Below are 25,622 nucleotides of genomic sequence, written 5' to 3'. Positions count from 1 at the left end.
AATGCCACGGTGCTGCCGGAGTCTTCAAGAAGAGAGTCTTCACTTGTTTTTACAGGGCAGGGTTCACATGACCTCCCAGTTAGACGGATTATGGCCTCATTAATGTGTCAGCCTTTTACTCAAAGCTGCAGTTCCCATCAAACCACAGATTTATTCACACAGCTGTCACACAAGTTTCCTTCCTTCCACTAGTTTTCCACTGGATATACAAAGGCTTGACTCATCATTTTGGGTGTAAGAAATGATTGATACACTTAAGTATCATGATATTATTGATTCTTAAAACCACTATATATATTTTTTTTTTTTCACTTTTTCCATCAATATGTTAACAATTAAACATACAGATTACAAGAACTATGTTCACTAATAAAGTAACACTTTATTAGCCACACTGGAACCATCTAACATCACTTTGACAATTAATATCTATACCATAGCAACACCTTTGCAGCCACCTTGTAACTCCTAACTATCCACCTAGCAAAATGCTATACCATAGAAACACCTTAGTAGCCACCTAGCAACACCTTAGCAAATAACCACTATACTATAGCAAGAATTTAGTACCATTTTGCAACACCTTAGCAACCAACATAGCATCATTTCTGCAACTGCCCAGCAACACCTTAGTAACCATCTAGCAATGTCTTAGTACCTGACTCTTATGTCATAGTAACAATTGAGCCACCCACACCTGTACCATAGCAACACCCAAGCAACCAAAGGCTTTATCATGGCAAAATCTTTGCAGCTGCCTAGTGACTTCTTACCATTCACCCAGCAAAACCATAGCATCCGACTTCAAATCCTTAGCAACCACCTATCAGCACCTTAGCAACCAACAGCTTTACCGTAGCAAAAGCTTTTGCAACACCTCAGCAACAAACATCTGTACCATAGCAACACCTTGGCAACAAACTAGCAGCAATTTAGCAACCAATAACAATACCATAGCAACATTTTGACACCATCTAGGAACATCTTGGCAAAACCATGGCAGCCAACAACTTTACCACACCAACACCTAAGCAACCACCTAGCAACACCTTAGCAACTGTCTCCCTTTTTCCACAGTATTTGACCAGGGTACAGTTGTTCTTATAATTTGGCTCCATTTAACCTGTCCGTTAATTAAAGTAATGTTCTGAAAATCTATTTAAAATAAATACAAATTAAGTAAACCAAAGACAATGCACAGTAGAGTTGCAACATAAAACATATTTTTTAATGTTGTCTTTTTGGCTGAAGTGTGACAGATGTGTGGTGTTGACATTTTAAAAAGTTGACTTGAATTTGATAAAAAAAAAAAAAAAATCCAATATATTTTTGTGCTCAAAGTATCGCAATATATATCACAATATATTGAATTACCATGACCCAGTCCTAGTGATCATCATGCCAAAAAGAGGACTACCCTTCTCATCTCTCTCTCTATTTCTCTCTCTCTCTCTCTCTCTCTCTCTCTCGTTGCGGGTGATGTGATTGTGGCAGATAAAGAGGCGAGAGCAGCTCAGTGCGCGGCAGGGCAGATGAAAGGTGAGGGCGAATAATCTGCAAACAGATTTCCATGCTTATTACACTAATGATTTGGTCAGATTGGATGTGTCGTGGTGCCGGGGGAGAGGAGGAGGAGGAGGAGGAAGGAGGGGTTTGGGGGGCCGAGGAGGGGGTCTCTCCTCGTTCCTCATCTCGGTTTCTCATTCTCAGCCTCTGCCCGGGTAAATGATGGAGTGATCAGACTGACCCCTGCCCAGGTGCTGCCCTGCTGTAATTGCATGTCTCAGTGATAGAAGAAATGACCACAGCCATCATAACTCTCTCTCTCTCTCTCATACTTTCTCTCTCTCTCTCTCTCTCTCTCTCTCTCTCATACTTTCTTTCTCTCTCACTTTCTCTTTTTCTCTCACACTCTCTCTTTCTTTTCTCTCCAACTCTGTTTCTGCTATCTCTCACCCTTGGCGATTCACTGGCTTTCTCTCTTGCTTTCTTTACTTTCTCTCTTCCTCTCTCTTTCTCTCTCTTTCCCTCTTTTCTCACTTGTTTTTTTTTCTTTCAGTTGTTCCTTCTGTCTCTCTTGCGCTCTCTTTCACCCCTTTTTCTCTCTATCTCTCTCTTTTATTTTTTTTCTTTCTCTCTCACACAGTCTCTCTCTTACTCATTCTCTTATTCTCCAATTCTATTCCTAATATTTCTCATCCTTGGTCTTTCACTGGCTTTCTCTCTCTTTCTCTCTCTCTCTATCTGTTTCTCTCTCTCTCTCTCTCTCTCTCTCTTCGCTAACACCTTTCTTATTGCTTGCACACCCTCTCACCTTATTGTCCTTAAATCCCTCTTAGTTTTTCTTTTCCTCTTTTCTCACTTGTTTTTTTTTCATTTTCTCCTCCAATCTCTCTCTCTCTCTCTCTCTCTTCTCACTTACTCTTGCTCCCTCCAGTTAAATTTCTATTGTCTCTTGACCTTGAGTATGCATTATCCTCTCTGTCCTGTCACTTTCTCAAAATTTCTTGTGTCTGTTCCATTTCCATTTTTCCTTCACTCTTTCTTTCTCTCTTTCTAGTTCCATTCCAAACTTTTATTACCTTTTCTAACTTGTCTTTCTTTTTTCCCTGTTTTCCCTCTCTTGCTCTATTTTTCAGTCAATCTCTCACTTCCTCACACTCTTTAATTGCTTCTTTACTTTTTTACTTCTTTTTTTATAATAGAGCTTTTAAAGGCTCTCTTTCTTCATCTCTCTTGCTTTCTTTTTGTCTCACTCTATTTTTGCTCTCTTTTTCTGTTTCTCCCTGCTTCTCTCTCTTTTTGTTATTCATTTTGTATTTCAGTTCTTTCTTTTTTTTTTCTTTCTCTTCATTTTTTTATCACTTGCTCCTCACTACCCCTCTCTCGCCCTTGCTCTGTGCTGCCCTCTCTCAGCCTCTTTTTTTGTTTTTCTCTTGTAATATAGTTCTGATTCCCTCCTTCCCTCTTTCTATTGGTCCTGCTTTGCATCTGCAGCAGTGTGTAAGGAGGTAAAGGCAGCAGTAGTAGTAAAGCATTAATTTTCAGATGATGGTGATATTAGAGTTGGTAAGAGAGGCTCATATATCACTGTGGAGAACTGGCGCTGTACTGTATGCGCTTAATCTTAATGGTATCGCTGGATGTCAAGGGCATGGAGGAAATTAAATCGGAAAGTGCGGATAGACCAAAGCCGATATTATCAGTTGATGATTGCAGTTTTGATAGGTATTGCAGTGAATTTCATTTTCAGCGCAGGCTGAGGAAGATGAGTTAGCCGCTCTGGTTGCTCATTTTTCTACAGCATGATTTATGAGGGCTGACTGTAAATCTTTATTTATTTATTAATCTTTCATTTATTTATTTACATTTTATATCTGACCTGTTTATTGGACAACTGCTCTCTTAAGCTTGTAAACATGTACGTCCACACACACACACACACACACACACACACACACACACACACACACGGGGTGTTGAGCGAGTCCTGTTGACTTCCATATCGATTTATGTTGTGTGTTTTTGTGTGTTTACTGTTCAATGTGTGAATCGTGTATTTTCAACAGAGCTGTTGCAATCTCCAAAACGACAACTTTACAGGAAAAGAAATAATTTTTTTTAACTTTTGGAAGTGAAATATTTTCGTTTTCTCCATTTATAATGAATTATATCACAAAGTAAAAAATCTGTTTTATCATTTTACTGAAGGGTGGTGTAGTTCTTTAAAATCCATCAGCAAATTATTATCTGAATTTTCCTCTTTTCAGTTTAAACAAGAAAATCTAAGCTAATGCTGCTTACAAGCACATGGCTTATACCAAATATAGAGAGATGGATAGAGAGATGGATAGAGAGATGGATAGAGAGATGGATAGAGAGATGGATAGAGAGATGGATAGAGAGATGGATAGAGAGATGGATAGAGAGATAGAGAGATGGATAGAGAGATGGATAGAGAGATGGATAGAGAGATGGATAGAGAGATGGATAGAGAGATAGAGAGACAGATAGAGAGACAGATAGAGAGATAGAGAGACAGATAGAGAGATGGATAGAGAGATGGATAGAGAGACAGATAGAGAGACAGATAGAGAGACAGATAGAGAGACAGATAGAGAGACTGATAGCTGGACAGACAGACAGACAGAGAGACAGACATACAGACAGACAGACAGATACATAGATAGATACATAGATAGAAAAATTACATCTGCTTATATTTTTAACATTTATCATAATTTAACTTCTTTACATTTTTCCATAAATCTATTTTATTTATTAATATTTTTTAAACAAATTTTAAAATGTGTTTTATTATTTACAATCTTTAAATGTAATTTATTTATATAGTGTTTGTTTCTTTAATTGTATTTTTTTTGCCATTAATATTTTTTTGTATTAATATTTAGCCACTATTTTTTTTTTATTTAACTTTACCTTTTTCCCTAAATCTATTTTATTTATTAATCTTCTTAAACAATTATTAAACATTTTAAAATGTATTTTCATTTGTCAACAATTTCTTTAATTCTTTAATTAATTTCTTAACATTTATCACCCGTTTCTTTATCTGTAACTCAATTCATTTTTTCTTAATATTTAGCTACAATCTCTTTAATCATTAAATCCATTTTATTTATTAAGATAAAGATCTCTATTATCAATTTTAAAAGCTTGTGCGAACCAGGACTGTGTCTTATAAGACATTACACGGGTAAAATGCCAAAAATTGCTTATATAAGAACTGCTGCTTATTGCAGTAAGAATTTATAAATGTTTCTGAAGGTTAAAAAGTTGATATCAGTCCTTGTAGTGTTTTAAATGTTACTTCTTATCACAACACCTGAAGTAAAAAAAAAAAAAAAGAAAAATGGAAAACAAACAAATTTAGCAAAAAACAAAAGACTTGGTTTGTTGAAAATGGTTATATTATATTGTCTTGTATTATACTTGGTTTGGTAGTTGGATTCAGGTACAATGAAAATGAAACAAAGTTTAACTTCTGTTTAAAAAAGTGTAGAAGATCGTCTTGTGTTGCAAACTACCATCAACAGTGCACATCATATCACCATATCATAAAATCTGTGTGTCATTACACCCCCTAGCACTACTGCTATATACATATTAAACTTCTGATGTGTGTGTATATATAAATGTATACACACATACACATTCGCACACACACTGAGGAGGCAGCGGTGGCTCTTTGAGCGGGAGAACATGGGCAGCAGTGTGAGGAGACTGCGGCGAGACAGAGGGTGTCATTACTCAGGCTTGTTTACATTCTAAATACGTAATGAAATCTTGTTGCCAATAATGAAGGAAATAAAAGTTTGTGAAATTGTGAAAGTGGTGAAGTTTGAGAGATGAGGCCAGGCCTGCGAAATAACATTTCTGAGCAGGGGAAGCGCATTATTATGCAGTGGCTGTGCCTGCTGGAGACACCAAGATGAACAGCCTCGGCTTTCCAAAATGCTGTTAGCGCCTTCCTGAAGTATGGCACATTGTAAAAAGGCCTCCGATTCCATATTGAGATTATATATAAAAGTATATCCATACACAACATTATATTTTATAGACGCCCCGCCCGGATGGACCCCCCACTCTGATAGGTGGGATATTTTTTTTTTTCTTCTTCTTTTTAAATAAATATATAAATAAACATATTGCACTGGAGCCCATCTCTGCCCTGATCTTATAGACCTGGATATTAAAAACAGAATATTGCATTTTTCCGGGGGGGTCTGGATACTGTATGCAATGTGTTTTTTTTACTTTCCCTTTCAGATAGAGTGAGAGGGTTGGAATAACAAATGACAAATGGGCCTAAATGAGTAATAAAAAGTCAAATGAGAGGAAGAGTAATGGAGGCTGAGCTTTAGGCACCGCCTCAGAGGTCATGAGGTGCAGGAGAGTCCATGCATCTTGTCATCATTTGAGTTTCTCATTCTGGTTTTCTTAAAATAGAAGCTACTGTATCATTTCTGAGTCAGTTTGACTTTGCTCTGCACCTTTTTGGATGGTTATGACCTTAATAGGTGGGTGAATTTAAGTTTGACTTCTTTAGGAATAGATATAGGCAGGCTAAGGTATAGTACTTAAGGCTTATCATGGGATAAAAAAAAAAAATGAATTTTGCTTTATTATAGTGACCAACAACGATACAATGATACTGTATTGTAGGGATGGGTATCACCACTGATTTCTCAAATTCCGATTCATTTAGAGATATGTGGATATGTGAAAAATTTAGCGAAAACATAACGTTACATTAGTACTCAAGCTTCAACCATACTTAACGTAGCTGATGTGCAGGCCAGACCTTGTTGCATGAAAACCAAACAATGGCTAGTCATTTTAAAGATCCGTCTTGGTTTATATGAATAGATATTTGGTAATTTAAATGAAAATCGACTTGAAATACATTTTTTAAATTTTTTAGTCTGACGTTCACAAAATTGTTTTGTGATTTTATGGTTTGTGATTCATTGTGATTTAAGTAGTTCTTAGTGAGGCAGCAAATGTTAGTTTAGTTACACTCTAACACTGACAAGATTTATTTTCTGATCTGGACTGTTTTGCGAATCTGCAAGAATGGTTGCAGCCGACAGTGGTTACAGTTCCATTAATAAAATGATGACTGTCAACGTAAATCTCGTCTAACCTATCAACACGTCCAGCCGGACTCTGCAACATCTTTTTACTAAGGAAAATGACAAAAAAAAGTAATGCACAGTGACCGTTACTGAAAGTAAGTACTAAGTAACGTTTTACTGACACCACTGGTGCTGAATCTCTAGCTGCAACTCCAGGGGTTAAACTGTACCATACAGCAAAAAAAGCAATCAGATCTAATTGCACCCAAGAGGAATCACCCGAAAGGAATGAATTTTGGAGGGCAGTCGTTCTAGACTGTCATGGAGTAACTCAGAATATCAGAAACAAATCCGCAGTTTGGAGGCACTGGACAGCACAAAGGTCAACTGTTTGCAGCCTCCATCCAGAGGTCTGCTGTTGTGATTTGGGGGCAATTTTGCACAATGCCAGGCACTTTGACAACCCAGCATTACGTTAATGTATGTTTTCTGTAGTGATTTGTTCCAATAGGACAGTGCTCATCCTTCTGAACAGCATTGCAAGCAGAGTCTTCTGCAATAAATGTACATTGTTTTTTAATAAAATGCATGAATTGCACTTTTACTCTTGGAACATTACACTTTGTGGACTAACTGTAAAGTGGGCTGTAAAGTCAGTGAAGTTGGTCTAAGAAGCTTGGTGTGGGAAATGGGGCAGATCTATCAAATGTCTTGTGTCTGCACAGAATCTGGTAGCAAATTTGACAGCATGGCAGACATTTTTTGGCTTTGTTTCTATTAAACAGAAAGGAAATGGAGCCATGGCATCCATGTTTTGTAGCATAGCATAGCCTAGTTTTCATGATTAAAACATTTATAACATCCATGTTTGTTCGACTGATCAGACACTAATACATCCTGCCTTTTCTGCTCTCGTGTCTCGCATGCCTGCATAAGAGACATTAAAAAGTAGAACATTACAACATAAAAAAGGGGTCAACTGGACGCCTGCTTGCTGATAGTTAGAATTTTATCTGCTGGCTGCATTTGAAGTCAGATGAATTGAGAGTGACATGGCAGCAGCTGTGCTGTGCCATGTTTTCTCCTGTTCCTTGTAGTTCTAAATTATCCCTGTTCTGTTAAAGTCACTTTGAAGAAGTGTCCCCGCTCTGCCACCATATTGGGAACGCCCCCTGGCAGCTGTTTTAAGACGAGCGAGATCAGAGTCCTATCTGTTTGAAAGAGTACTTATCAGTAATACATGATCTTCTCCTGTTTAATAACCAGCGATGTACAGCAGGCTACGGTTTTGTCTTAAAAGCCTGTATTTTGTATATTTGTATATGTTTTTCTGTGTGTCTGGGCAAGTAAGTGCAAGGAGCATCCAGGTCCTTATTAATTGAGATATTGGTCAGTTTGATTTGCAATCTTTAAAAAGCCACAGTAATCGCACTCGGTGTGGATCTGCTAGAGGACGTAGTCTTTGGTCCAGTCCCAAACGAACTCTGCAACGGTTCATTTGTGGTGAGAACTAGATCCGTTCTTGATCTGGTCCAGCTATCAAATATAGTCCTTTTATTTGAGCTAAACTGCTGATAAAGCACAGTTTAAGCTGATATATTGGCCAGAAAACACTAATTAGCACAGCTATGAACAAATACTGTCTCTGCTCCATGCTGTTTACCCGCGGGGTATGTGCAGCGTTCACTGCTCCCAGCCGCGCAACTATTTATTTTATTTATACAGAGTGCTCGAATGGTTAATTGTTGAGTTTAGGTTTACACGTGTGTAAAAAAAAACACTGTGTTTAAAAGCACAGCATTTCCGCGTTCTATGTTGAAGCAGCTTTAAATTGCACAGATATACGCACTGGAACACAGAATCTTCTTGCTATATTTACTTTCTTGCTCCCGCGCCAGAGAGCTCTGACCAATCAGAGGAGACCGCGTGCTTGAATGGTTAATTGTTGCGTTTAGGTTTATGCGTGTGTGAAAACACTGTGTTTGAAAGCACAGCATTTCAGCGTTCTGTGTTAAAGCAGCTTTAAATTGCACAGATATATGCGCTGGAACACAGAATCTTCTTGCTATATTTAGTTTCTTGCTCCAGCGCCAGAGAGCTCTGACCAATCAGAGGAGACAGCGTGCTCGAATGGTTAATTGGTGCATATTTTGGTGTGTTTATGTTTATGCCTGTGTGAAAACAAACCAAAGAGAGGGAGAAAATACTGCAAGTAAATGAACTATCCAATGATCTGCACCAGAGAAACCAACTACAGGTATAAAAAAATAAAATAAAATTCCCTAGGTGCTGTTGCCATGTGGGTCAGCCAGACCTGACTCTTCCTGTATCAGTTTTCTCCAGTTTTCCAAGAGTCTTTTGAAGGTGTAGGAAACAGTAATCACTGCTCTCTGGATTCATCTGTAAGTTCTCTAAAGAAAAGGCTTCTACTTTTAATAGTCACAGTGTTCTCAGTGTTTCTGCGTCTTTTTCTTGTTTTTTCTTGTTTTTTTCTTGTTTACAGAGAAATAAAAGTCAAAGTAAATGTAAGAAGCTCTGATAGGCTCTCCAGATCATCCTGTATATGTCGATAAATGTCTTAACTGAAGTTAAACCGGGTTCAGAGGTGTACTGTGCTCAGTTTTGTGTACTACTCTCTGTTTGTAGTCTAAAGAGTCTGAGTGGGACAATGGGGATTGAGGGTCTTTGCTCTGTCTTTTTACAAGGTCAGCCAGACCTCCGCTAAGACAATTACGGCAGAGAAATCCCTCTCATCACTGTGACAACCTCACGCCAGGATCAGAGAGAGTGAGAGACACAGAGAGGCAGAGAGAGAGAGTGGGAGAGAGATATGGGAAGAGATATTTTTGCTTGGACAGTGATGGACCGGTAAAAACGGACAGTTTTATAAGCTTTAGATTGGCAAAGAAGTGTATCATTAAAGATGAGATAGAAACTGTGTGGAAATCTGAAACGTGATTGAGAGAGAGAGAGAGAAAGAGAGAAGCGTGAATATGAGGCTCAGTAATTGGGCTAATTGGTTTGGCCCGCTGTAGAGACTGGGACGACTGTCAGTAAATGTGTGTGTGTTTGTGTGTGTGTGTTGTGTGTGACAGAGAGATAGCAGCATCTCCTGCCCACTCTCTGTGGGGCTTTCCACCTATCCAAGTTTCTCCCCCAGGGCCACAAGCCCACAAAGAAAAGCAGCTATAAAGTGGTTATCTGGCATGAATTACTCTGCACTCTACAGTCAGAGCATAATGTGCTAATCTCCATCAAACCAAATATCCCACCAGCTTTAATTTGCTTGAACTTACAATACAATGCTTAAAATTAGTAAGTCTGTGTTGACTAGGGGTGTAACATCGTATCAGTATTTAGTATTATCAGTATTTTATTCTTGCGTTTATTAGTTTTGCAATACTGTATCAATTCTGAAAAACAAGGTATCAATATTTAATTTAAGTTGTCATTCCATCGTTTTTTTCATTTATTTTAAAATGTCTATTTGTGGTCTCTAGTGTGAAGAATGCCCTGTGAGCTGTTTTTTGTGGGGGAAAAAAGTGCTCCGGTGATCTGGTATAATGCTGCTTTAGCAAAACGCAAAATCCACTGGAGATCCTATGTAAACCTATAGTTACTTACACAGAAGTGGGTAGTCCTGGTCCAGAAAGTCCAGTTGGATTTGTACTTACTGGACCTGGACTACCCACCTCTGCTTACACAAGATAGCTAGCTAGCTAAGTACCTAGTGTAGACAGAACTTTTCTAAACATACACCTACGTATCTCAGCTTTGCTTCGCTAGTGGTGTTCCATAGACAAATTCTAACCATTTGTTTCTTAGCTCTGAATTACTGGGCAAAGGATAAAAGACTGATGGGTTATTTGCACAAATAACACAGGAATGAACTGCCATGCTGTTCCTAGCACTGTTAGCTCCTGTCTTATGAGACATGTCAGCTTCAGAGCTGCCTGTGTGTGGTCACGAGCCAAAGTGGGTGAGTCCATGAATACTAATTCACAGCTTGACGTAGACACAGAGCTTTCTGAACATTTTCTTTTACTAGCTACTGCAGAAAATGGAGGTTGAGGATAAGTTTCATGTGCAGCATCATATAGAACTCAGAGAAACCTATTGTATTTCACAAAGAACAAGAAAAAAGTAGATTTTAGTGCAAGAACACCTTTAATTAATGCAAGATTGGTGGGAGGCAGTGGTTCATTTATTAGTGTTCAAACCACACCTACTAGAAAGCACAGTGAAATGCTGTCCTCAGACCCCAGTGTTCTGATTAGATCAAAAGTGTGACAGAGAGGGAGGTTTAATCCATACTGTATATCAGCATAAATAAAAAGTGATCTACCAACTAAACGCTGCAGTAGTAAATTATGCTGTGTTCACCTCGATAAATACTGCTAATAAAACAATGGTAATGCATAACCAGTCTGCATAAAAGGAGAGGATTACGATTGAAGATTGACAATCGATGTGACAATGTATTTCATATATAGTTTCTAACTTTAAGAATCTGAAATAAACATTTTAAACAATTTTAAAATATATATATTTTTTTTATGAATCTTCCCTGAAAATTAAGGGCTAAAGTAAAACAGTGCACAACCCCTCTTGACTAGCTGAACTTAGCATAAAAAGATTTTACTTTGCCTTTCTCACCAACATAACATTTTACCTGCTTCAGGGGTTTTCTAGATCTTCCAGATCTCAGCTTGACCTCCACAGTTCCCCCGAACTGCTGTTTTTTAAATGGTTCACACTGTTAAAAACAAGAAGAGATGGCATAAAAGCTATGTGAATAAACAGTAGACCCGATCAAAGAATAGCCATAGCCTGCCTGCTACTACTTTGCCAATACTTGGAGATGATTTGATGGTGTTCTTAAGCCTGTTATCAAAGACCAGATAATTTATGTGACTAGGGGTTGGACAATTAAACTGAAACACTTGGTTTTAGACCACAATAATTTATTGTCCTGATGGACAGTTCTGGTGGAAACAGGAGAGTTGAGGTGCACATTAAAATCTGCCGTGATTTGGGCAGCCGTGGTTTTATGTTTTTTGGATACAATCTGGGTTAGCACCCGAACATCCCTTTTAGACAGCTTCCTCTTGCGTCCACAGTTAATCCTGTTGGATGTGGTTGGTCCTTCTTGGTGGTATGCTGACATTACCCTGGATACCATGGCTCTTGATACATCACAAAGACTTGCTGTCTTGGTCACAGATGCTCCAGCAAGACGTGCACCAACAATTTGTCCTCTTTTGAACTCTGGTATGTCAATCATAATGTTGTGTGCATTGCAATATTTTGAGCAAAACTGTGCTCTTACTCTGGTAATTGAACCTTCACACTCTGCTCTTACTGGTGCAATGTGCAATTAATGAAGATTGGCCACCAGGCTGCTCCAATTTAGCCATGAAACCTCCCACACTAAAATGACAGGTGTTTCAGTTTCATTGTCCAACACTTGTAGTTATTGTATGTCATGTTGTGAAAAGTTTCTTATATACAGTTGTATATAAAAACAAGTTCTTAGATACTGTTGATGTATAGAGTACTTATTACTTATTATTATTAGTTAAGTATTAATAGACTAGTGGGGTCATTTACTTTCATTTCTGAGCATTAAGTAAATATAGTTTTATTCACTTTCAGCTTGTGCAGTCATAAATTCATTCTAGCTCACCTACTGATGTTGGTTATTATGGTGTAGATGTAAAGGTGTGTGAAAAATGTGATCTTTCCTTTTAATGTGGCTGTACCTGTGAATACTGAGACACAACAGGCCGGGGCCTCTAGGGCATGTGTCTCACACACACACACATATACACACGCGCGCACACACAAATTAACACAAATAAATGAGAAAATATCATGAAAGTATCTCCATTTCTTTGCACTCTTATTTTTTTTTCTGTTCTCTGTTCCACTCTTCTGACTGATTGATGTTTAAAGAGGAAGGCAAAATAACTTTTCTTTTTATTCTTTTTTAATGTCATTTGTCCTGTGGTGAGCCCCTTTCTCTATCTCTCTGTCTTTTTGTATCTCTCTTTCACTCACTTCACTTCATTTCCCCCTCAGTAGTGTTTGTGTTTGATTGGCACCTGTTTAATTGGAGGGCAAATTTGCTTCTAATGTGACGGGAATGTGGAGCCCAGCTGGAGGTGTGTGTGTGTGAGAGAGAGAGAGAGAGAGAGAGAGAGAGAGAGAGAGAGAGAGAGATAGAGAGAGAGAGAGAGTGTGTATGTGTTTGAGAGAGAGAGAGAGAGAGCACCCCAGGGGAGCACAATTAAAATGTTTTAGTGTTAGTTAATGAATTACAGAGAGTTATTTGCCATTCACTGAGTCATATAGCTCCAAGTCAAATAAGAGCTTTATTTATGTTTTAATAGTCACCATCTTTATAATCATCATCATCATCATCATCCTCACATACAGGGCTGATTACTGATATATAGACAGTGAACAGTCTCCTATTTAAGGATTGAGGTAGAGCCTGAGAAGTGCCAGCTTTAAATATTTAGAGAACAGATATCGACTTGCGATTTACTATAAAAAAACTTTAACAGATTTTGATATATTGAATTAGTTTTATGTTAGATTACAAATTTAATTTGTTTTGTATGTTAGGTATTATATACTGTACAATGACATTAATATGTTTTGCCACCCCTTTGTGAAACTTGCTGACACAGTAAGTCAGGCAACTAAAATGAATTAATAAATAAAATAAGAAACCACTTAAAAATGATAAGTTTCTTTGATTTTACCTATTGGAAAACCTCTGTAATATAATCAAGAGGAAGATAAATGATCATTTATGATTTCAGCCATTTCTTATTACAATATTTCTATTTGGAATTTGGGAGAAATGTTGCCCGTAGTTTATAGAATAAAACTAGTATAAACTAATGTAGAAAAAAGCTAGCTTACATACTAACTTAAGTATATATCTAACTTAAGTATATATCCAATACAATAAATTATTATTATTATTATTATTATTATTATTATTATTATTATTATTATTATTTATTATTATTATTATTATTATTATTATTATTTTTACCTTTTTTGGGTCTTAAATTATATGAAATGGGGGTTTTAAATAGGTTTTTTATTTTTAAAATGGTGCAAGAATCCTGTGTTACCTAGATTTGAAAGCTGATTGCCCCGAACAGTAGCAAGAAGATTGTTCCAAAGATTAAAAAGCAGTATAAAGGTAAATACTGTACTTAGCTCATGAAATATGGTGTTAAGTTTACTAGGATTATTACGCTAACTTGCATCATTAAACCTTTCCGGTTTAATTACAGTTCAGTTTCTGCTTACAATTTTTTTTCTCTTTCTTAATGCATCATCCTTTTTCTCTGTCAATAAATGTTCCCTCTCTCTTTCTGTCTCTCTCTCTTTCTCCCTCTCACACAGACACACACACACACACACACGCACTCCCTCTCCCTGATTGGTGTGTGTGACAGGAGGCCACGTCCGTTTCTCGACAGCGTGGGCCCCTCTCACTCTTTCATAATTTGACGTGTTTATCCAACTATTATTTCTCCGTCCATCCGTCACGTTATGAAACGACCGATTGCTTTTTTTCTTCACATTAACGTCCTTTCTTCCCGCTCCCTTTCATCCGTTCCTGTCTTCTTTCCTTGTAGAGGAGGGGTGGAGGGAGCCCTCTTGTGTAAATACGGCCCGACAGAAGCCTGGGGGCCACGATAAACAAATGCAAATGTAATTACGGGGGAAATTTCATAATAAACTGTAACTAAGATGATTGCCATGCCTGCTGTTATCCATCCACTTAAGCCCTGCAATGTGTTTTTTCCTCTTTTATTGCACCAAGATGGAGAGTTTCAGTAATCATCATTGCATGAATAGGAGGAAAAAAGAGGCTGGAAAAACAAAGAGCGTGAGAAAAAGGGAGGTGACCGATGTGGTGCTGCAAAAAAAAAAAAAGACAGTTGGAAAGTTAGATGCTTTTTTCAGAATGATGAATAATAAGTTATAATACATTTTGTTTATCAAATACTGTTTTATTTAGTTTTTTATGTAGGTTATTATGTTATTAAGGGATTATCTGGAGATCCACAAATATTGTAATTTTTCTCATGAAGTGTGATCAAGAACATTTTCACAGAAATTGAAACCAATGAACCTTAGGTCATCATCACTGACTTGAGCTTGTTCTTCCTATAAATTCTCTATACACCTATACGCCAATTGGTTTGTAGATGCGCATGCTTTGGATGCCAAAAATGGTGTTGTGACAAATTCTGCCTCCCACCAGAATCCCACTCCCTTTCAGTGTCACACAACAAAATGAGCACAACAGATTACCCTCAGTTTCCTTTTATTTCTGGTTATGAATAAGGATTAGTCTACAGTTACAGTAGATACAGGAATCACTAGTGTTAGTTGTTCGTCCCATACTGATAAATGACATGCATGCACGCTAAGGGGAGTCTGATTTTGGCACAACACCAGTTCTTTTTTCTTCTTCTATTGTTTAATAAGTAAAAATAGCCAACTATAACTTCTTCTTTTCTTGTGATTGATCTGAAAGTTGGATGAGCCACATCAGGGTTCAGTTGATCCTGACTGAGACTTAATCTTTTTTTTTTTTTTCAAATCTTTGTCCATTTGTCTGGACTTTAGTTTTCGGGGCACATTTTTCAGTTCTTATAATTCCCTATAATGACTGTGTAAAAGGTTTGATATCATACATCACATGTCCAGAAGCCTTCTTGGTGTCTTGGTGTGAAGTGCTTTTTCACTTGATGCAAAATCACCTTGATATCGTCTTCATTACAGGCTCTTTGACGGACCAATTAATGACATTACATTAATGACATCCTGTAACCAGTGGTGCACAACCAGGTGTGCTATATTCCAACAAGACAATGCTCGTCCAAACGCTGCTTCAGTCTCAAGCGTTTGCCTTGAAGACATCTTGATGCGCAAGACCTATCCTCAGTTAAAATTAGGTGGATGCTGCTGGATGTGCCATCAACACTGTGTCAGAATCGACCATCGCCATGCCTGGTATCGACTAGGGCTGCAACTAATGATCATTTTGGTAGTCGACTAATCTGACGATTATATTTTCGATTAGTCGATTAGTCAGCAATTATTTCTGCCATCACTAAAAATGATAGAAACAGCAGAACATGAAATTTAAAAGGTATTTAAATATCTGAATGTTATTTAAATGTGGAAAGTACTGATATTTAGTGATTAAATATGTAATCTGTTGTGTTTGGGCACTTCTGGAGACACATACTAAGTTGATTGTAAATTGTGGGAGCAAACTGTTTACCCATCTTCCATTGCGCTTCTGTCTCCAGCACTTTGTGTAATGCCGTACTGTTACAAATTAACGATTAGTCGACAATTAAATTTGTAGTCGACAAATTTAAATAATCGACATCGTTGCAGCCCTAGTATCGGCATTACAAATTCAGATATCATTACAACCCAGCATTCCCCAACTCCTGCTCCACCACTTCACCCCTTTTATTCCAGCTGTCGTGATCTATAAATCCATCTCTGGCTGTTGTGATTCACTTGATCCCCCTTTTTCGATAAGATGCAACATTAAAAAGAGAGCATAAGGGTTGTGATGGGAAATGGGGGGGGGGGGGGGGGTGTCGAGGAGGCGCACGCTCAAGGGGAAGATCTCGGAGAGGCGCCCGTGTTTTTTAAAAGCAGCTTCGGAAAAGCGGGCAGATTTGAAAGAAGAGGTGGATGTGTTTGTCATCTAAGACACTGCGGAGTGACAGTTTTACATTAAAGCGGGTCATTATATTTCCCCCGCCGCCACCCGAGATGACGTTTTTACAAAGTGACAACTTTTACAGTTTGATAAATCAAATTTATGCTGAATAATGCGCGTCAGGCCTGTCAGCCGAAGCCAAGCTCCGGCAAGACACACAGGCTCCACATTCAAATTTCATCCTATTAGCATTTAATTTCTCCGTAATCCTACACACCCAGCGCACAGACATTATAACACCACCACACACACACACACGCACAACCCGCTACTGAGAGCAATCTATATCCCTTTATAACTTCCTTTCCATACAATCCGTCTTTCTTGACAATTAAGAGGGGCAAATCTAATAGCCGGGATATTGGAATTATGCTTTTTTTTTTTTTTTTTTTCTTTTCTCTGATTTCCAGTGCAGCTGTCAAATCTTCTAACCTGACTAAATGCACACACACACCAACACACACTAACACACACACACACACACATGAGCACCCCACAACCCAAACTATAAAACAGGCATTCACTGATTCACTGCTCTAATCTCTACCATACCTGATGATAATGTTGCCTGGGAATTTGAATATTGGTATTATTTTTTCTTAATGCATTAAGTTAGTTAAGATTTTGGAGCACTTCTGTGAGGATTTTATTATGTTTACGGATTATAAGGTGCACTATCAATGAACGTCTTTTTTCTGCTCTATTTTCATACATAAAGCACACCGGATTCTAAGCCGCATTTTAAGCCACAATAGGAAGGAACAAGGGTGTCACCATGTTTCCCTTCTAATTCAAGCAGGTTAGCAGCGCTTAGTGCTAGTAAATGCCACCCGACAGCGCTACACTGAGGAACCCTGAGTGTTCCAGAAAAGCAGGGTAATATCAGTTAGGGGTTTTCTCCCATGTAGCTTGTTTAAACATGGTAAACACACAAGCTACAGTTTGATATACTTACCTCTGATTGGCAAAAGAGCTAGCGCTACGGTTCGCGGCTAATGCTAATACTGCTTCAGCCTTGGTACTGTAGAAACTTTACTGAAAATCCTGTATAACGCTGTACTTCAGCAGAATGGCTTCACTGCTCCTAATGGGTAATATTCATACACAAGTCGCACCAGATTATAAAGGGATGCTGTTGAGTTTTTGGGAAAATTAAATTATTTTAAGTGCGCCTTATAGTGCGAAAAAATAAGGTCAGGATCATTAGATGTTTAAATGATCTCCACTTTACATCATCCACAACCCACCCCCCCTCCAGTCAATCTGCCCCAAGGGTATTCAATGTAGCACCATCATTCCAGGTTCAACAGTGATAATCTGCTCCAGAGAGTCCTATTCTATAGGCAATGTCTGCAGCTTATACTAAGTAATACCAACTAAAGGCATTCATTCAAGGGTTTTCTATAAATGCACTGTACGGACCTGTAGTGTAGATGTACTGTGATTGTGATTGTTTTGTTGATTAATATGTTTGATTTTTATATGTGGTTTCAGACACCGGCTGAGCAGGCCAAGGTGAGACTCCAGATGGTGCTTCAGGCTGCAGGTAAGTGATGATCACTACATTTAAAGAAAAAAAAAAAACAGCAAATAATGTGCATCACTTATTATCTTTAAACTTTAAGCTCCATTACAATGCACTATCAAACACAGTTTACATAAATTACTAGCAATGTCATATTATGGCTGCAACAACTAATTGATTAAATGGTTTGAAATCGGCACCTAATTGATTATTTGGGTCTACGGTAAGTCGCCCCCATTTCTCACTCTCATTTAGTGAACAAGTTAGCCTTAGTATTTTCCCTTCCACCTTAACTGTGGCCAATCCACCAGTAGTTTTATTTAAACCAATGGTAGCGACAGGCTCTATTTTTCATCTCACAGTGTTACTGTAGCCTGATAGAGTAGTTAAACAAGATCCACCTTCCGTTCCACCTTAAATGTTATAGCAGTTACATTCAGAGTAAAAGAAAACCAATCCAAACATTTGTAATGATAAATTTAAAGCCTTTTTCAAGTTCGTTTCTGACTCTAAACATCTTTGAACCCACACCAGTGATTAAAAGTATCTCCACCTGATTTAAAGTACCTTAGATACTTAAGTCTAGAAAAACAAAAAATGTTAAATGATGGCAGTTATTAATAGTAATCTAACCCAAATCAATCTCACTACAATATGTAGTATCATCCAGTGTGAGACAGCCAAACTCTTCACTTTTATGGTTTTATCATTGTTTTAGATTAAAAATGTAATATAGACTATATTGTCTTAGGTCATACACCTAGTTCCAATTGTGGAACAAACAACCTTGTGTTAGCAGAGCAGGAGCATCTCTTGCTACCTTTAAGAAACTCCTAAAGACTGAGCCTTTCAAAGAGCACTTACTCTCCTAACACCCCTAACTTCTAACCTCATTCCCTGCTTCCGCCTCTTTTACCCTTTGGCCTCCTAAAATGGTTTTGCTCTGTACTCCTACATCCTCTAATTCTAATGCCATTCCGCATTGAACGTTAATGGCGGTGTCAGTCTAATTCTGAGCTTGACTTAATTGAAGAATTGTCCTTTTTTTTGTTCCATTCAGGCCTCTCACTAATATAACTCTGCCTCCAGTTTTTTTTAATACTAAATTGAAATCAGCAGCAGGGCCAGGACCAGAGAGATCACCGCAAATTCCACATGTATAATCCGGTAATGCCCATCTTCAGAATGACTGACACAGTAATTCGCCCTGTTGCTGTGTTCCGTCCCCATCGGCACCCTCTCTCAGATCACTGCAGACACTCTCAGTTCCTAAGCTCTCATTCATATTGAAGAGGTAGAACAGTCCTGTCACGCCAGAGTAAGACATCTCCGCATGCACTGCTGTGAATCTGACTGAGCACACACTCGAGGGGGCGTCTGTGTGTGCGAGTGTGTGTGTGTGTTTTATCTCACTGAGCTCACACCAGCTGGACAAGCTCCCATCATGAGCACGAGACTAGTAGTCTTCTTCAGGTACGAGTTGGCATGTAAGCCAGTCTGACTCGAACGTTTGGACACCACGGGTCAAAACACGTGCTACTGTAAATAGCTAAGACAGCAAAAGATGAATAAATATTCACTTCTATTCTAGAATATTCACTTATGCTCTATGATTTTTTTAGTTCAGGTGCTATGAGGTTCATGGCAAAAGTTCTAGCTTGCATGTTTGTGGTAAAAAAAAAAAGAAGATCCACTTTTTCAGATTTTTTTAATAGATGGTGTGATTTTTAATTCCAGGATTTGCTGGCAACACAAGCCCAAAGCATGATACAACCGCTCCCATGCTTAACAGTTGAAGAAGCGTTCTTTACATGAAATTCTGCTCCAATCTGAAATGAGAAACCTGCTTCCAGAAAACACTTTGTTCTTTTCTTATAACCTTCTTCTGCTTTATAGGCATTAATTGCTGTAATGTTCAGAGTGTTATACAGCTTCTTAGAGGAGGTCATGGCTGCTGATTTTTTGCTAAAATGTGATACTTTAGACCAATGCACATTGCTAGTGCCAGCAGCTGCATTCGGACGTCAGACATGGGGGTGGACTTGACTCTTGGCTGGGGGAAATTGCATTGTTGTCAGCAGTTTGGAACTCTCTGAAACTTCTTAAGGTGGATGTGAAGGCAGCAATAGCCCTAACAAGCTAATTTAGATCTGAGGAATTAGCTAATTTTTAATTATAAGAGCTTCAAACTCATTTTACTATGTTTTTATTATTTTATTTTCAAAATAATACCAAATATAGTATAATAATCTTGCTTACAACATTGGAAACAATGTTTTATGTTAAACTTAATGTATTTAAAAGTCACTTTACCTTCTTCCTCCTTAATATTCACAGTATCTCAGTTTTTATTTATTGTCTTTGTCTATTGTTTTCTACATCCCTGTATTGAATTATTTAACCCAGGCCATGTTTATAGATTAATAGGAACATATGGAGTTGCCATGGACTTTGGACACCTTAGCAAGCACATTCTTCTCTGCTTCTGTGGTTGTGTCTGTGTGTATCCGTGTGTGTGTATCCGTGTGTGTGTGTGTGTGTGTGTGTGTGTGAGAGAGAGAGAGAGAGAGAAATAGAGGGAGAGTGAGAGAGAGAGAGAGAGAGAGAGAGAGAGAGAGAGAGAGAGAGAGAGAGAGGAAGAAAATAGAGGATGAATGACCCACCCATCTGGAATTCTGTGCTCAGACAAGCTTTAGACATCTGGGTGGAGAGAGTGGAGCCTCACACTTATGAACTATCCCATACATTACTGACTCTTAGTTCCGACCTCTGGCACTCTCTACAGTACATGTGGTATATTTTTCTAGCACTTTTAGCTGTTATGTTGAAACAGGTGTGTTTATGGTGTACAGGGATCCTGTAGGGATTGACGGTAGTTGGATTGTATATGTAGCACATTAGAGCTAATAATTAGACTACATCAAGTGAAATTAGACTGTTTATATTGTGGTATCTATCCATAAAACTCTTTCCATTGATTTTAATAAGAATGTGTAGATGGACATTACACTTTTCAGTTAGAATAACCAGTGGAGTTTACTGGATTTCAGTCTGTGGCAGCACTGCAAATAAAGCCAAGTTTAATGATGGATAGCCTATGACCTGACGGACGGACTACGGCCTTTCTAAATCTCTGTTTAGTAACGTTCTTCCTCTCAAAGTCAAATCTCTCAAAAAACCCACCAAAACCACCATCTTTCCATTGATTTCAATTAAAATGGGTTGATAGTAGGGCTGCACGTTGTATCGTTTAAGCATAGTCATTGTGATGTGCGCATGTGCAATAGTCACATTGCAGGATATGCGATGTCGCAAGAAGTAGATACACAGCATTGTCTCTGTGTCTGTGTAAGTGACAGGCTGCTGCTGCCTGAGAAGCGCCAGAGGGAGGGGAAGCGGAAGTGCAGAAGATGGCTATGCAGGAGTGAACACCAGGTAACCGCGTGGCCTTTATCCACATGGTTGGGCACATGCTTGTAAACTCACGCATCGAAAGCTGTGCACCTCAGTCCAGCACAGTTTTGCGCAGGTATTTCCAGTTACAGCTGAATTTACCTTTACCTTTAATTTACCTTTTAAAAAGCCATTTAAATGCCTGATTAAAGGGCCAATTACTGTTGGTTTGCTGTTTTCCTCTTTTCCTCGGCTTTTGAGTGCTTGGTGCTGACTCTTGATCGGTTTCTGATACGAGACGGACGGGTGGGGGCGGAGCTGGTGACGTCATGGGCCCTGCATTGTTTAATATCGCAATATATATCGTTGAAAAGAACATTTGCAATACAATTTTTCCAATATCGTGCAGCCCTAGTTGGTAAGTCACACACATTAGTTTAAGTAAACACTGGTGTTCACTGCAGTATATATTTCTCTTTCATGACTCCACTGCAAATGAAGGTGACAGTGGCTGGCTTATGGATGGCCTAGATGCGGACAATTAATTTGTGCCCACAATTAATCTGCTTTTCTCAGTTTATTAAAGCACTTTGTCTCATTTGTCTCACTTTGTCAGCAGTCTGGGATCTCTCACCAAGAGGTGCACTACCCAAAAGTCCCTCTGAGAGCCTATTTTAATGCAGCAGGGGAAACACTCATACGCCCTCTTGCGGCCAATCAGAACACATCTGTGAAAAAATGTATTTATTGATGAAAAGCACTTTCAAACTAACTACTGGAGCTAAAGTTAAAAAACTTCACACATTTACTCAAATGAAAAAAATAAAACTAATAAGCTTTTTGTGTTTTTTGTGTTTTTTTTTTTTTGGTTTTGCATGTTTCTAGTGTGTATATCATAGGCCTGTGCTTTCCGCCATGTCTGTGAACAGAGACGGCAAGTCATATTTCATCTTGGAACGGAGAGGGAAAGTCATCTTTCATTATTTGAGTTGTATATATTCTGCCTTGCGCCATTTGAGGGCTTTGATTATGAACCAGATGTGACGGCCTGTTATTACATTTTAAAGCGCAATCCGTGTGTGTGTGTGTGTGTGTGCGCTGTAGCCCAGCTGTCAGTTTGTACAGGAAACATATTAAAGGTACCACAAGTCATACATCATCTGTGAGCCACCCACCCATAAGCGCTGTGAAACACATCCCAAACACACACAGACAGACATACACACTCACACACACGCACCCACGCTTCTACCATAACTAGTGAAGAAGCAGGAGGAGGCACTGAAGAATTAGCACAACTGTGTGTGTTCTCCTGTACATAAATTAGGAATCACTTTTTTGGAAATTTTAAAACAAACCAATCAAAATTAAGCATTTGTCTGAAGGCCGCTTACAGAACGTGATTTATCCAAGGTTTTTATTAACTTTGATACTTATTCATAATTGAAGTACATTAGCATACATACGAACAAAGCACAATACTTTTACCTCAGCAGTGCTATTCTAATCCTAAATTTACCTCAGCAGTGCTGATCTAGTCATGAGTTTATCTAGCTATCTACCTCAGCAGTGGAATTTTAGTCATACATTTACCCTTTCTGTGCTATTTTAATCCAACATTTACTTAAGCAGTCCAATTTTAGTCATAAATTTATATCTGTAGTTCTATTCTAATAATAAAATAATTTTCTTAAACAGAGCATATTCTGTTATTCATTGACCTTTGTGGTCTGATTCTAAATATAAATGTACTTCAGCATTGTAGTTTGTCGTCACAAATTTACCTCAGTAGTGCCATTCTAATATAACACTTACTAAAGCAAAACAATTTTAATCCTACATTTACCGCAGTAGTGCTGTTCTAATTATACATTTTCTTCAGTAGTTTGACTTAAATCACACTTTTATTAAACAATAAGATGCTAAGGTTAAATTAGCTTAGCTAATATTATTATCCTAGCCCTATACAGTTGGCTTCAGTTTGTGAAGAAATAAGAAAATGAGAAATTAATACCATGTTTCATTTGTGGATAAAAAATGAACTCAAACCTGCCGTTTGTTGACTCATCTTTATAGCCCCCTGCCCAAAATTCTAGCGTTAGAGGAAACACTTCAAGTAAATGTTCCATTTTTCAGTATAAGTATTAAACTCCACCAAACTCTGTGTTTGTTTGCCATTTTCAGCAATATAAAGTACAATTCATGCATAATCACATGTATAACAACAGTATATACAAGATACCACAGTAAATAAGGAAGGCAAAAAAGCAAATGTACTGTAGAAATAGAGGGAGAGAAAGAGAGAGAGAGGATTGCTGACAATCTCTCACACTTTGCAGCTTGTGCTAATTTCCTCTGACTGGCTCAGGCCACAGTTGAGTAATTGTTGTTTATACGACTCTGTGACTGCTCTCTGATCAGCCTGAGGTCTGCAGGCATCAGTGCAGTCCGGGCATCTGCTTAACCTTCCATTAAAAATGGACAACACCATTCTGCATATCTACCAGCAGCAGTGGCATCTCCATCGCTGTAATTCTGTTCTTTTTCTTATAGATATCAGTTTGTCTTACACTGTCAGAAAGCGTTTAGGAACATCTGTTAGAGTGTACTCAACAACTTGATGCCGTTGAGCTTTAGGCATGCAGTTTGCACCCTGCCAGTTGGTGAGGTAAGCTACATTAGCTTCATAGCTTCAGTCCAAAAGTAAAGAATCAAACTGTAACAAACATGTAACTTGGCCTGGCTGATTGGCTGTGTTTGGTGTATGAGGAGAAATCTAATTATATTAGATTTTCTTTATTGCAGATCCTAGATTTAGATGTAGATACTGGCCGATACAAAAGTACAATCGGTCTCACTTGCAGAAATGCAGAAATTTGCAGAAAGTTGATACTCAACATCTACATATAAATATAAATACTACACTTCTTTTGATTGCCAAAGAAATGAATGTATGACCTGGTCTACACCCAACATTTGTTGTTTGTACAGCCGATAGATGTTTGTTCAACTACCATGATGCCAGAATTTAAAATGGAAAACACTTTTTAAATAGCAGCAGAATAAACATTTAATTCTATAAAGAGATTAATTGTTTTATTTTCATAAATGATTTCCATTTGCGGAGGGAAAAACAACATTGTAGGTTTTAAGCGACATGTGAGCGCATGCGTTTTTATTAGTTGTGATTATTGGTCACTGCTCTAAACATGTTATCCTACAGTCTGTGGAGTGTTTCACTTTTATTAAAAGTGCTCTGCACTTTGTTACTAAATGGACACTTTATGGTTGGCCCTCGTAGCGTAATTACGCTGACTCCCCAGCCGGCCCAGCGCTGCTAATGTCCCGGTAATGAGAGCGGCTCGGCCTGCAGAAAAGCCGGCCTCTGATGGCCAGATGTATGAGTATTAAAAGCTGTGGTGTCTCTGGATATCCTCTCTCTCAGAACGGCCCATAAGCAGGGTTTTATGGGCCGGCGGAGAGGGACGCTGGCGGCCCCTTTCAACCGGACTAAAGAGGGACGTTAGCCTACAGGCGCTCAGGAAGATTTGAGTAATGCACACTCACTCACACACACAGACACACACACACACACACACACAGACACACGCACAACTAAAAACTAAAAACACACTCACTTTGGCCTTTCTTTCTGGGCCTTTTCTTCAACAATGTTCTCATGGCAGTGGTTCACAACCCTGAACCTGGTCAAAATTGGACCAAATTTGGATCATTACTGTATGTAATAATAATACTCTTTTATATGCTGCGTTATTTGTATTAAAATGACTTTTAACATTGCAACATTATCATAATTGGACACAACATTTCATCTTTGCTATCACTGCAAAAAATATTTAATATTACAGCAAATCTACTATTAAAACTAACTTGTTACAATATAGCATAACTGCATTACAGTGACTTGTTATTCTACACTGTTACCTATATTATTAAAAGCATACTGTTACAATAGTGGTCCAACAATTTAAATGAGCTTGTTACACTATAGTGTTACTATCATTAAAATAACAACAAAGAAATATTACTGACATTAAAAGTTTCTCATTACAGGATACAGTTGCAATAAAAGTAATATGTTACATTGTAATTTTGCTAGTTACCAGTTTAAATTAACTTTAATTAACGTTATTTTTTACTACTGAATTACTTACTAAATTAATTACAGTGCAATGTAGTGAGCATCAATTATATATGCTTCTCTTTTGAGTTTTTTTGGTTTTATTTTCAAGGAAAACACATTCTGTCAGGCAGTTATCTAATTATTAAGCATCACTTCTGTTCTGTACCTTTTGGATTTCGA

General features: G+C 38.1%; 1 protein-coding gene across 1 annotated transcript in view; it reads left to right on the top strand.

The window, feature by feature from the left end:
• rsrc1 (arginine/serine-rich coiled-coil 1) overlaps nt 1–25,622 on the top strand; it is a 202,106-nt gene that overhangs the window by 78,788 nt on the left and 97,696 nt on the right. Inside the window, exon 6 of the mRNA XM_022678771.2 lies at nt 17,875–17,926. Coding sequence (XP_022534492.2) covers nt 17,875–17,926 — 52 coding nt within the window. The remainder of the gene's footprint in view (nt 1–17,874; nt 17,927–25,622) is intronic.

This window comes from Astyanax mexicanus, chromosome 4 (assembly GCF_023375975.1).
Source record: "Astyanax mexicanus isolate ESR-SI-001 chromosome 4, AstMex3_surface, whole genome shotgun sequence".
In the NCBI taxonomy this organism is placed as follows: domain Eukaryota; kingdom Metazoa; phylum Chordata; class Actinopteri; order Characiformes; family Acestrorhamphidae; genus Astyanax; species Astyanax mexicanus.
This window is presented reverse-complemented; position numbering and strand designations above follow the sequence as displayed.